General features: G+C 37.8%; 1 protein-coding gene across 6 annotated transcripts in view; it reads right to left on the reverse strand.

The window, feature by feature from the left end:
* The window catches only part of SBF2 (SET binding factor 2), a 2080461-nt gene that overhangs the window by 1839371 nt on the left and 226547 nt on the right, over positions 1 to 14543 (reverse strand). For all 6 annotated transcript variants that reach the window (XM_085648170.1, XM_085648169.1, XM_085648168.1 and 3 more), the window contains exon 2: positions 5898 to 5983. In XM_085648170.1, coding sequence (XP_085504296.1) covers positions 5898 to 5983 — 86 coding nt within the window. The remainder of the gene's footprint in view (positions 1 to 5897; positions 5984 to 14543) is intronic.

Here is a 14543-nt window from a genome sequence, read left to right on the forward strand (position 1 = left end):
CTGTTGCATTAATCAAATACATAAAAGGTTGAAGGCTGAATGCAGACAAGAGGAGTAGCCCTGGGGTGCAGTTCAGCCAACTAAATGAATTCTACATTGGGGAACTAAGCTTAGCAGAACGTATTTACTCTCACACAATGTTATTGAGATGTCTTGCTATGAACTGTTCATCTCGCCTCCACGGGGTCGACCTTCTTATTTCTGGCTCAACAAATATTTATAAATCCCATTTAAATACACACTTAAACAAGCAGAGCACTTGGAGAGGACTCCCGAAAGCGCATATTTGGTTTAATTGGCAGTTCACAATGATGAAAACGATGATAGCAAGAAATCGTTTATTTTGCACAAATGCCCTCAGCTTGTTATCACTAACTGTTCCTGACCTGAGACTGCAGTTAAAATGTCATTAACCAAATGATCCTGACATCTAACAGAAACCGAACCTTCTGATAACAATCACCACACTAGTCTCTGAAAACAAAATTCCATGGATAATGTCCAGACTGGGCGCCATATTCTGACTTCAGCAAAATGGGGATGCATTCATCATACCATGTAGAGTCCCTGCAGCCGAAACAGATGGCCCACACAGAAGTGTTAAAAAAATCGATAACAAAAAAAACTTAATAGTCAACGGTTCTTTGTGTCCCTTTTCTCAGAATAACTAAATCTGAAAACGATGACCAACATAAGTGTGATAGGTGTGTAGAAATGGGCTTCCGCAGCAGCCACTCCACTTGCATATAAGAGCGAAATAGAAAAAAGACTGAGACACACCTATGTGGGAGGTCAGGCAGCAGTGCTTATCTCTAAGACACCCGGAAATGGTCCAGTAGGATCTACAGGGCGCATACATAGAAATTGCTGGTAATGATGCACAAAACTCACCAGTGATGTTGGGTGAGGCATCTTACATCTTTAATTTGGGAGTAAAGCAGAGACAGTTTTGCACCATTTTAAGCAAGGAACCCCAATCAAGCATGAATGCAATTGAAACAACTACACAAGATGGACTACAATTGACTGTATTTATTCAGAAGTAAGGCTCCTTCAGATAAAAGATGGGTTGACAGAACATCTGGATATCCACACTAGAACACATCTTTCAGAGCGATAAAAAACGATCAGTGCATCAGCTTTTCTTCATCATCAAGAAATAAACTGAGTGGTTGGTGCATGACATAATTTGTATACAGAAGAAAGATTGGACGTGTGCAACACTGTTTTCCCATTTCGACTCTAGATGGTAAGTACATTTAGGAGGGAGAATAATGAGAAGGACCTTGCTAGGCAAGATGAAATAAAATAGGTTAACATCTAATATGGAATAATCATTATTATTGCCAGCAAACAGTCTTTATGAATTTCATGCAAACACCATATTGTGCCAGAGCTCTTCCACAAGTCCAAATTATGAAACGTTTCGAGTGACTAGGAACCAAGGACTCTACTGAGAATGCATCAAAAATTACATTTATTGTAAAGGATGCTTCCCTTGAACACTGCCTTGTGCTTATAGAAAAGGGTGTATGACTCCAAAGTTGAGTGTCAGACAAAAACAATACAAACAAAAATATATTACTTTTCCGCCTTAACTTTTGCTCTAACTAGTTAAAAAAAAAAGTTTACATACAATCTTTTCATTTCTGCGATGGACAGAAGCAACATTGTTACCCTAAATTTGCTAAGGTTATTATTCCTCTTTCTCCGTCTTAAATATCCTTTCAATAAAATGTGTTTCTATGGGGAATTGGACGCTCACATCTTCCTGATCCAAAATATATTGTTTACATTTTCTAAAGCTAAAAGGAATACAACCCTATTAAAGCAGAAACAATGCTTTAATCACACTTGAGAAAGGGGAGAGAATCTATGACGCAGATCATCATGAAACCTGTTAATCTAATGCGTCAAGAGAACAAGCTTATGTAGATTTTGACACAAAGAACATAATTAACCAATTTGAGAATGGTTATGGGTTAGCATTTGGATTGCTAAGTAGTGTAGTGATTTGTGGCCAATGTTATCATGGGCGCTACTAAGGCTAAAATGACTCTTAACTAGCCCTCCAGAAATCTAGCCAGCCACCCACTGACTTCCCATTCTTTTAATTTCTTTTAATAACAAAATCAAATCAGAGTCCTCATCTTCAAGCAGTTTGCATCTTTCGGTGTTTGGTATGTTTCCCTACACTGCTTGTGTCTGACTCACTCAGTTCACAACGCTGGGAGGCAGATTTTGGGAGTCAGCTTAGGAGCCCATTGGGTTCAGGGTCTGACCTTAGAGGCATTACATTCTCATTTCAAACCTTACATCCAAATATATAGCAAAAGTGTCTGAATTCCATCATGATCTCTGCAAATCACTACTGGAAATGAACTCATGTCTTGAACAGCCTCTAATGAGATGGGAATGTTGTTCTGACATTTGTTGTTTTTGCTGTGTGATGATCGTCCATGTTTTGTAATCTGTTGGCCATTGTCAGCAAAAATGGTGACTTGAGCATGAAAACAGAAATCTCGTTAAACTCCATTTGAGACGACTGAAAAAAAGAGTCCCATTTGAGACATTTACTTGTAATATTCTACATACAGAAAAGTCAGGGAGCCCTGAAGCTTAGGTTTTTAGAGTCACAGGTGTGATTTTTTAATTTTTTTTTACAGAAAGTGCAATTAAGATCAACAACTCCTGATTATTTTGGAACAGTAAAGGGTCTTCGACATCAAGAAGGATTTACATCCTCGCATTCTTAAAGCAAGAGTGCCTAAGTGAAACTTTAATTATCCATGAACTGTAAAGGCATCCAGAACAAAAATGGAAATATAGCAAAGAGTAATCATTGTTTAAAAAAGGGAAAGTCAAAATCTGTTATTATTTAATGCATTTTGTTAGATAGAATGAACTTCCGTTTCCATTCCTGAAACAGTATTTGTGTTGATTCCACCAGTGAGTAAGTTGAGCCAGTGGTTTCCGGTGCTCGGCACGGGCACTTTATTGTCAAGACCAGTTCTTATTATATCCTGCCACATCATGGTGTGGTTGTCTAATTTTGTGAGGAGCAAAGTAACAGTTATTTAATAATTATTTATACAGCAAAATCACGAATACCTGTCACCCAAAGCTTTAAGAATAGCTTGGGCAGCATATACTAGTCATTTTTTATGTATATTTAAGGTATGAATTGCCACACGTGTGAGTCTAATAGTTAGTTGTGATGGTACCATCATTGGCAGCACTAGTGGGGGCAAAGCTTTGTGCAGTTGAAGTGGCCCCCAGACAAGGGCCCGGGTACTTTTTTTTTGTTTTTTGTTTTTACAAATTAAGCACTGGATTCCACTCAAATGTATAGCTTTTCATGTAGAAACAAAAGGTGCTCATTATTTGTCCATGAACATACAGTGCCATCGCACACACACAATATTACTGAGACTATGCCCAGAACATGGAGATCATTACACCATGACCAATGGTCCGTTGAGCAACCTGATAAGATTTCCCGACCATACATCCCTAAAATCATTAGAATGAAGAGGCGTGTGATGCCCATTCCTTTAGTAACAGATAACAGGCAAGTAACAAAGCAACTAAACAAGAATGAGATCTTGGCGATACCACTAGGAAGAGGTGGAGCCTCCAATGTGGAGTGTGGACAGAAAAGTTAAGTAGATAATTAGCCACAGAGAAAAACAAGACAATTATGTAGCACCAGGTACTTCAAATGGGGACACGTTAAAGAAATGAAGAAATAAAGCAAATCCTGCTACAGTAAAGAACCCTGCATATATGAAAAGGGTCTGTCTATACATTAACACCTACTAGGGAGCTTAAAGGCCACACTGCCTGCAGACCACTCTTGCCACCTTCAAGGATGAATGCTCTTTATGAAGGGAAATCCAAGAACATCTGTCAAGTACACCCCTAAAACACTGAAAAGATCCTTGCCATTCTGGAAAAAAACCAGTGTCTTTCAAAGCATGGCAAGATTTAAAAGGTATTTGTATGGTTTGTTGCTTTAGAGCGGTAAAAACATATTTTTTTTTTATCAGGTTCTTCAAGATATTGATTCATCAATAAGCAATACCTGCAGATACAGGATAGAATGCACACTATTTTTGCTTTAATTTTGGATGTAAGAGTTGACGGGAGGTTCAAGAGCCCTATTCTTTTTTATGACAAATACATTTATTGGGTTTTTTGGTCTGCAGATGGACAGCATTTGAACACGTAGATTAAGACCAATCGGATAAACTGAAGTATTCAACATAGTAAATTGTAAATACCAGTCCAAATGAGCCGTCAGCAGCGGTTATTTCCTTGTGACCATGCATTCAAGATCATGCCGTAGGTTAGCCTAGTCAATCAGAGTCTGATGTAGAGGCTGGGGAAGGCAACATGGTATGTATGGAGACCTGCTGTTTGTACCAATTCGCAGGCCAAGGTCTACTGGATAGCCCCTATGAGGTTGGGTTTCTTTTAAGTTTTGAAGGCTTGCCAGGTTCCGCCGAAATTCTGAGACTTCTGTATTACAGCAGAGAGGTTCTCCATAGCCTAAACATTCCAGACTTTGTCCCACCAGTAGTGACATGGAGCGGGGGAATTTGTTGCCTCCATACCCTTGCTGCTTCTAACAAACGTGAAATTAGTTTGTCTGTAGATGTGGTGAGTTGGAATATGATATTGTCACAGGGGGCTCCAAGAAGGACCATCAGCGGCTCCAATGCAAGTGTCAAATTATAACTGTCCTTATAGTTGTATCTGTGGGCATGTCCACCACATGTGAAAAAGGTCCCCCTGACCCCACAGTTTTTCCAACATAGTACTGGGCTTTCAGTCCTTCTGTGTGTGCTGTAGATACCATCGGGTTAAGAGTTTACAAGCATTTTCTTTATATTGAACGCTGATGAAAGATTTTGCGGCCCTGCCATATTTCCCCCCAGTTGTCTGTGATCTCTTGTCCCAGGTCCGTTTTCCATTCCTGGACATATTTGTATTTGGGGTTAATGTGGAGATCTAAGAGGGATTTCTGCAATCAGATGATGACTTTTCAGCCTTGATGATTTATAAATAGGGAATCTAAAGAGCTGGTATCACGGTTTGCCCCGGTGAATTAGTCCAATGCAAAAGTTGGAATGTTCCTATTTTTCAAACAACATTGCTACTACCAAGCGCACTGATGTGAGTGACCAACTGACACTGTCATACCTTCCAATTTGCAGAAAAATCTCACAGTGTGATGAGTGGGCTGGGCCTTGAAAGGGGTGGGGCTTGTGCCGAGATGTACCTACGAGGCACTTTGAGCCCCCCCACATCCCCCCAAGCCCCTCCTCCCAAACAAAAAAAACAGTTCAAAGCCCCGGAAAACGATCTGGAAAACGATTTGCAGTGGATTTCACCTCGTTTTCCTGCCACCGTCTGATATCGTCTCCTTACCGGAGATCGTGTGATGAGGCCAATATCGTGTGTCACACGGTTGCACCGTGTGAGTTGGCAGGTATGCATTGTGGAAGAAAGCGTAGCTAAAGACTACAAAACTCACAGTTCTGAACAACGCAAGCCAAATATCTTCATTTGTTAACCTTTAATGCATATGATCAATATTCTTGTAATATGGCAATGGCTCCTACCTTTAAGAAAATTATAGTTAAAACACTATCAAAAAAACTTTTAACAGCGAGAGCTGAAATTTGCAGACGGATAAGATAAATATATGAAAACATAAATGAATAGGTATAGAGAGTGATACTGAGCTAGAGAAAAAAATACGGCAAGTGAGCGACAGAAAGGGTAGGTTGGAGAAGGGTTTGAAAGATTTTAATTACTATAGCTGCTACATCATGAAATTTGCAATCGTAATATAGAATATAAATTACAATGGGTATATATGGACTACTTGCCAGTTCAATGCCTTGCGGGAAAGGTACATCACTCCAATCCTTCTCTGGAAACCTCTGAATTATTTTTCCCAGGCCTTCTCCAGACCCTGAAGATAAGCAGGAATATAAATTAGCAATCAATTCTGTACTGAGTTGAGTTAAGGAAAATATTTTTCTCGATATTAGATAATGATGCAATTCAAGCATTCACATTAGTAAACATCGGTTTGCTCAATTTTAACATCCAAACGGAAAGTGATCAAATTACAATTTTGAATAAAAACGTGGTGCATTTAAAAACTACTGTAAATTGAATTGTCCAGTGGTTTTATATAGGTTTAGTATTCGGGATAACATCTATATTCACCTCAAAATGTATGTCATATTAATGAGGCGCAGGAGGATGAAATAGTTGGGATAAAGAGGAGGTCGTCTTGCAACACAGGGAGCATCGGAGCCATAAGAGGAAATCTTGCCTGAGAAAGCATTAATGCCCCCATTTGTAGACATGTTAGTAAAGGGAAACGGTCACTACAACGTGGCAGTTTCCACGTATAACCATAACTACGCATGCATTACAACGGATGCGTGGTTACCACGAAAAGCCTTTACCACGCATATCTTTACTACGAGATACGTAGTAAAGGCATGTGTGCTAAAGGTAATATTAAAAAAAGGGGCTTGGGGGTCTCCACCCCCAAAAAAAACACAACTGATTCCATTGCGATGTGGAGGTAACCCACGTCGTTTGAGGAAACGGAAAGACACTTCCGCTTACTCTTTACGACACAGATCAGAAGAGCTTACAGAGAAGAGAGGACGTAGAGAGTTAAGGGGGAATTTAGTTTAAGAAAATAATGAGGGGGATGTGTAGCGAAGGGGTACATTTAAGGGTTTGTGGGTGGGAGAAATCGCACAGGGAAAACATTTTAATGTTAAGGGCAGGGGAATTTATTAGAAGGAATGGGGGCGGGGGGTTCGCACAGGGGTAGAGGGTATTATAAAAAAAAAATTAAAAAAAAGAACATTTACCACGAAAATGCATTTACCGATATGCGTGGTAAAGGTATTTTCGGGTTATATGTTATTCATGGTAATGGCATTTGCGTTGTAACGCATGCGTGGTAAAGGCATGCTTTGCAACGGAATGCGTTGTAACGACATACAACCGTTAGTAAATGCTGCTTTAAAACCGCATGCTTAAATATTTAGTAAATAAGTCCAGAAATCAATTGCATTTTATTAAAAAAATCTTTCAACCACTGTGCAATGTTACAGTATAAATCCAACAACGAAAAATGCACAGGTTCTGGATAAGTCTAAAATGAGGCCAATTTAAAATGTTCCAAATTTTTTTTTAAATGAAACAGTAAAGCTGGGGGGGGGGGGGGGTGCCATCGGCATTTATGGCACTGTATAAGTTTCCTTGCCATATAAGAATAACACATCCCACAAACCAAATCCCACATACCAAAAAATGGTGTAGATCAGAATTTTATGCAAGCGGGCCAATTTCTGGAATATTTACATTCTGTGGAATGTAGAACCTGGGAAGACTAGATCGGGCTGACTAAGCAGTTACATCTGTGCATGAAAAGGGTGTGTATCTATGTATTTAATACTTGCAGGGAAAGTGAGGGAGCTTTGAGCAGCTCACAGCTGAGCTTTCAAACTGGCACCAGAATTACTCAATGTCAGTCTTCTGAGACTGGCCAGACATGTTTAATGATGTGGTTACCATAGGTTGGCGAGTGTTCATGGGCTGCATTACCTATTCTCCAAAGTCCAACAAAGCGTGCTTAGAGTGAAAACTGCACTGATTAGAGTACAGAACGGGATATTTCTTTAGATATTTTTCCATCCTCTCCAGCAACTTTATTCGGCGAGGAAACTCCAAATAGGCACTTCAATTTGCCAATCTGATTGAGTCTAAAATTGTTCTAATAGTGGGGTGCGTGCTGCATCTTTACATTGATCATTTAGAGAGCAATTTAATAACGAAACTTCCTGGAGTGAGTGTGTCTGACCATCACATCGTGAGTGGGCAGGAGGATTATGCAACCATTGCTAGTATTGTTTTCCGTACATCTGCTGCCACTGAGCTGCAGAAAAATAGTTGTGAATTGGAGTAAAGATAATCAAGTTTATAGTAAGAAGGCTCATATCTAGAGAGTGGAGTGAGACACTAAAGTCTGAGACCCTGCTTCTTGCGGGCAATTCAGGCTCCCCATTTCAAAGAAAATGCTAACAACATATTGCACTTCAGTCCTCAACTGCTCCTTTTTAGGTCTCGCCTGACTTTTTGAGAGGGCTCCAAAAAGAGCTACCAGGCCAGCCTAGACCTACAGTGCATGTGCGTGGCCGCACGCGCGTACTTTCACGGCCGCTTTGATGTTTGATCGCGATCACTTTCGCGGCCGCACGGCCGCTTGACATAGCCGATAGGTCTCGCTTTTGGGACCTTATAAGTATTTAGTTATGCAACTGTTGCATGGCTAAACACTTATAAGGTCCCAAAGGCGAGACCTATTGGCTATGCCAATGCTTGTTTTCTTTTTTGCACACACTCTTGGGTTTTTAGGTTGAGCCTGGGCAGTGCATGGGCTGCTCTTTGAGGAATGCTGTAGTGTATAGATTTGAAGCCCCGCCCACTCTCCACCCATATTTGTCATTGACTTGTGTCGATTCGATTCAATAAACTTTATTTCGATTCATAAGTAGAATCATAAAAGTATACATAGATTTAAAAAGATTATTTTTTAAAAATTATTTTAAAAAGAAAACATGTTATATATCCATATTAAGTGTGCAATACATTTAGGCTAAAGGGGTCACATATATAAACATATTGTAAAGTGCTTGTGCATTCCATTAAAATACAAATCCACAAAGTAATCTATTACAATAGGTTTCCAATAATAATACTGTTCAATATCGATTTCCAATATTGAGTGCCAGTCTAATAAAACTAAGCACAGCAATGCATATAGCTGGAGACGACAAGGACAGTAAATACTCGTAACCCTCTTTATAGTAACGGGACCCAAGGGTTAACAAAACAGGTTTAATAAACCGGTTTCTTGGATCTTTGTACAAAGCACAAAAGAGGATGAGATGCATTGTGCTTTGTGAGGCCTTATTATTACAAGGGCAAGAGAGTAGTCTCTCACACCACCCCCCCTTGTTTTGGGAAAGCAAAAAGAAAGTGCAAAGAGCTGAGACGGAACCTTGTCAAATAGAAACGCCATTGGGTATGCATGATATTCGATAGAACTGCTGCTGCAGCTTACCCCTATTATATAGTGCATGCTCACTATTTCTTAACATGCCTAACCTGGTACAGTAAGCGTTTTTAATCATTAGCTTAGATTCCTTGCCAACCATTTCGGGATTTTCGAATATATGTCCCATCCCAATCTTATAAAAGGTTTCCCTTACATACAACAGCCATGGGATCTCCATAGAATAATCAAGCTGAAGGCAGTCTTGTAAAATTTCCTTTGTGAGTTTCAATTCTTCAGACCGCCAAACCTTGCTCCATAGCAGCAGAGGAGAGACATGGATAATATCACTCACAAAATCAATACCCACCTCAGTATGGCAGAAACTATTTGAAGTACCAGATGGGACAGATAGAAGGCGCTTTATAAATTTATTTTCCATAACTTGGATCTTGTCACAGTTTTGTGTCCCCCACACTCCTGCACCATATGTGGCAACAGGGAGGCATTTTGCTTTATATAGAGTTTTTAGTTCTACAATCGGCTTTTGACCCAATTTGCTAGAAAAACGAAAAAGGGCCTTTATAGATTGTGTAGCCCTTTGGGCGCGAGTTAAAAAGTCCCAACTCAACGTTTTATTGAATAAATTCCCCAAATAATTAAAATTGTCTACTTTCGCAATAATTGAGTCTTTCACCATGAACCTGCGAGATTGTACCCCTTTGGGACGGTGAGCAGCCAAAATATCGAAACTAAAATATCTACCTACACAAATATCGAGTTTTAAATATCGAAGGGACAGAATATCGATGTCAAAAATATCTATGGACAGAATATCGATCCTAAGGTAAGTATTTTAATATCGATGTTAGTAATATCGAAGTTAGTAATATCGACATCAAATATATCCATTTTACTAATATTGATATTACTAATATCGATATTTATATTATGGTTATGTATTTTATTATATATTTAATATGTATGTGTTATATGTTTTTAGTTAAGAGTTCTACTGGTTTTAACATATATGTATACAATTTTTATATGTTAACAATGGTTTTTTAAGTCAATTTTGTGTTTTAGTACCGTAGCGGGTTGTGGGTTTATAGGGGAATAGGGTGGGAAGTAATTTAATTATATGGAATTAATTATACATTTTTAGGAATTATAAATTAATTTTAATAAATTTTTGCGTTTAAGTTCTGTAGCGGGTTGTGGGTTTATAGGGGAATAGGGTGGGAAGTAATTTAATTATATGGAATTAATTATACATTTTTAGGAATTATAAATTAATTTTAATTAATTTTTGCGTTTAAGTTCAGTAGCGGGTTGTGGGTTTATAGGGGAATAGGGTGGGAAGTAATTTAATTGTAATTAATTATTAATTTATTTTCATTTATTGGTATTGATAATTATAATATTGTTAATTAAGTATTAATTGGTAATTAATTTTTATTAATTGGCAATTAGTTTTAATTAGTTGATTAATTGATAATTATGTTAAGTGTATTATTTTATTAGTGGAGTGTGTCGTGCGTTTATAGGGGAATAGTGTTGGAAGTAATTGAAATCTAATTAAGTAATTATTAAATTAGTTGTTGGGTATTGATAATTAATTAATTGGACAATAATTATTAATTGGTAAATATTTTAAATTATAATATTTTGGTTATGAAAAATAATTAATTGTTGATTAATCATTAATTGTGAATTAAATATTATGCATTGATATTTCTAATTAATATATTAATAAGTAATTATTAATTGGTAATTAATGTGTAATATTTATTATTTTGGCGTATGAAAAATATTTAATAGTTCAATATTTTTTAATTGGTAATTAATGTTTCATAATTATTATTTTGCGGTATATCTTTTTTAAATGGTTAAATATATTTTAATTGGTATTTACTTTTTAATAATTCATTTGTTTTTGGTTATGAAAAATATTGTATCGTTTAATATTTATTATTTGATAATTAATATTTATTAATTATTATTTATTGGTATTTATTATTAATGTATTGTTAATTAATTATTCTTTGGTAGTTATGTTTGTAATAATTATTTATTGGTATTTGTAAATAATTTTGAGTTATTTAATAATTAAATCACTAATTATTTTAAATAATTATTTTATTTATAACTATGGTATTTTTAACTTCTACGCTATCCAACACTTTCCCTACTGTTACACTCTCTGGAGTTGGAATAGTAAATTTTATCCCTACGCTATCCAACACTTTCCGTACTGTTGCATTCTCTGGAGTTGGAATAGTAATTTTTACCCCTACGCTATCCAACACTTTCCCTACTGTTGCACTCTCTGGAGTGGGAATAGTAATTTTTACCCCTACGCTATCCAACACTTTCCCTTCTGTTGCACTCTTTGGAGTTGGAATAGTAATTTTTACCCCTTCGCTATCCAACACTTTCCCTACTGTTGCACTCTGTGGAGTTGGAATAGTAATTTTTACCCCTACACTATCCAACACTTTCCCTACTGTTGCACTCTCTGGAGTGGGAATAGTAATTTTTACCCCTACGCTATCCAACACTTTCCCTACTGTTGCACTCTCTGGAGTTGGAATAGTAATTTTTACCCTTACGCTATCCAACACTTTCCCTACTGTTGCACTCTCTGGAGTTGGAATAGTAATTTGTACCCCTACGCTATCCAACACTTTCCCTACTGTTGCACTCTCTGGAGTTGGAATAGTAATTTGTACCCCTACGCTATCCAACACTTTCCCTACTGTTGCACTCTCTGGAGTGGGAATAGTAATTTTTACCCCTACGCTATCCAACACTTTTCCTACTGTTGCACTCTCTGGAGTGGGAATAGTAATTTTTACCCCTACGCTATCCAACACTTTCCCTACTGTTGCACTCTCTGGAGTGGGAATAGTAATTTTTACCCCTACGCTATCCAACACTTTTCCTACTGTTGCACTCTCTGGAGTGGGAATAGTAATTTTTACCCCTACGCTATCCAACACTTTCCCTACTGTTGCACTCTCTGGAGTGGGAATAGTAATTTTTACCCCTACGCTATCCAACACTTTCCCTACTGTTGCACTCTCTGGAGTTGGAATAGTAATTTTTACCACTCCGCTATCCAACACTTTCCCTACTGTTGCACTCTCTGGAGTGGGAATAGTAATTTTTACCCCTACGCTATCCAACACTTTCCCTATTTTTACACTCCCTGGAGTGGAAATAGTAATTTTTAGCTCTACGCTATCCAACATTTTCTTTACTGTTTTTTTTTGGAGCTGGAGTAGTAGTTTTATTGTCGGTGCTATTTAATATTTTTTGTATTATTTTAGCTAATGTAATATATAATTAATTTGAACAATATTCAAATTAAATGTAATTTTTTTAATGTGTTATATATAATTATTTAATTTTTATTCATGTTATTGTTTTATGTGTATGATGTATTTCTAATTTATAATAATTTTTAACAAGTTATAAGTTATTAAAATAATTAAAATGTATTATTAAGTAAGTATATATATTATATATTATATGTATATGTTTAATTACTGTTTTATTACATTATATATATTAATTATTAATTTTAAACATTATAACATATATTTAATTATGTTTATTGTATTTATAAATATTATTTGGTTTATTTTACATATTTTTTTTTAACTAAAAATACTTTATATTTTTAATAACGATATTTTTGACATTCTATATTTTATTTTCGATATTTTTGTACTTACCATGTTGTAGATAGGATCTCGATATTCTTGTCATCGATATTTTTGTGTCGCTATTTTTGTAGGTCGATTTTCTGTCCGTCGATATTCTGTCAGACATTCCTTTGGGACCACAGGTCATGGCAAAAGACTTTGTGAAGTTGACCCTGAGATCTAATCCTTCCATAAAAGTATCAAAGGCATTCAAACAAATTTGCATACTATTGGCAGTGAGGGTCATTAGCACCGTGTCATATGCATAAGATAACATCGGTATCCGTTTGCCATTTACCTGGGGGAAATCTGCACCGCTGTCCAACAGAAAACTTTCTAGACCATTGGTGTACACCAGGAATAAAAAAGGAGCCAAAATACATCCGTGGCGTACACCTTCAGTAGATGGGATAGATTTTGTCTTCTCACCACCTGGTCCGAATCGAATCCTCACTGTTGTGGCAGCATGCAGCCTGCGAAGCAAGGTGACCAAGGGTTCTTCAAACCCCATGGTCTCCATCATTTGCCACAACTTTCCTCTACACACAGTGTCAAAGGCACTGGATAAGTCCATAAAGGCCAGGTGAATACAACTACGCCTGGCCCTCATGTACTTACCCATAATTAAAGCCAAATTAAGACATTGCTCTGTGGTTCCTTTGCCTCTCCTAAACCCATACTGGGAATCCACGATAATACCTGATGACTCAGCCCATGTTTCCAGGCGTGCCAGTATCACTCTTCCCATCAGCTTACAAGACGCACCTATTAATGATATCGGTCTGTAGCAGCGCGGATCACCCTTATCACCCTTTTTAAAGATCGGTACCACTACCGCCTCTTGCCAGGAAGTTGGAATACGCCCTACCCCAATTGCTCTAAATACATTTAATAAAAGTGGTGCCCACACCTCAACGTTGTGTTTAAAAAGGTCTAAAGGGACTGCATCGGGCCCTGGGGCCTTTAGTATGGTGCCCTTCCTTAAAGCAGCCTTTACCTCTGTGAGAGTAAGTGATAGGCTAAGCGTTTGGACTGACTCCAGATGGAAATCGCCGACCCTCTCATTAGGAGTAGACAACGTCACCTCATTCGGATAAAAAATTCTTCCATAATGTGCTTCCCAAATATCCCCCGGTATATGCACTAGCATATTGCCCTTTTCTTCACTCTGTAAAAATTGGCGGTTTATTACCTCCCAAAATAGCCTGCTATCCCTCAGTTCTGACGCTTTACTTAAGTCTTCCCATGCCCTTGTCCTTAAATCTGATTTTCGCCTATTGATAGCATCTCTGTACATTTTCCTAGAATTTCTAACAAGCTCCCTATCCCGTGGTACTTGATGTAATGCCTTCGTTAATCTTGATTGTGCTGCGGAACATTCAGCATCAAACCATTTGTATCCAATTTCTTCCCCCCCCCCCCACAGTTTTTAAGAGGTGGGATGCCACATTGCCTAGAAGGGCCTCAAAGTTCGTAATTATTAAATCTGGCTGAGTGGTGGGGGTTAAGCAAGCATCTATCCCTACCTTATTTGTCTTAAAAATCTCCACCTCCAATTGCCTTGCGTCTACCTTATCCCATTTTAAGGAGACCCCTTGATTCTGGCTGTATTTTATTGGCTGTTCCAGGGTCTGAACTCTCTCAAGGACAGGGTTCAGACTTAAGATTAAGGGGTTATGGTCGCTAGCAGGATTCACTTCAATCTGAAAATCATTAACAAGGTGGGTATACCTGCT

The sequence above is a fragment of the Triturus cristatus genome, chromosome 3_2 (assembly GCF_964204655.1).
Source record: "Triturus cristatus chromosome 3_2, aTriCri1.1, whole genome shotgun sequence".
In the NCBI taxonomy this organism is placed as follows: domain Eukaryota; kingdom Metazoa; phylum Chordata; class Amphibia; order Caudata; family Salamandridae; genus Triturus; species Triturus cristatus.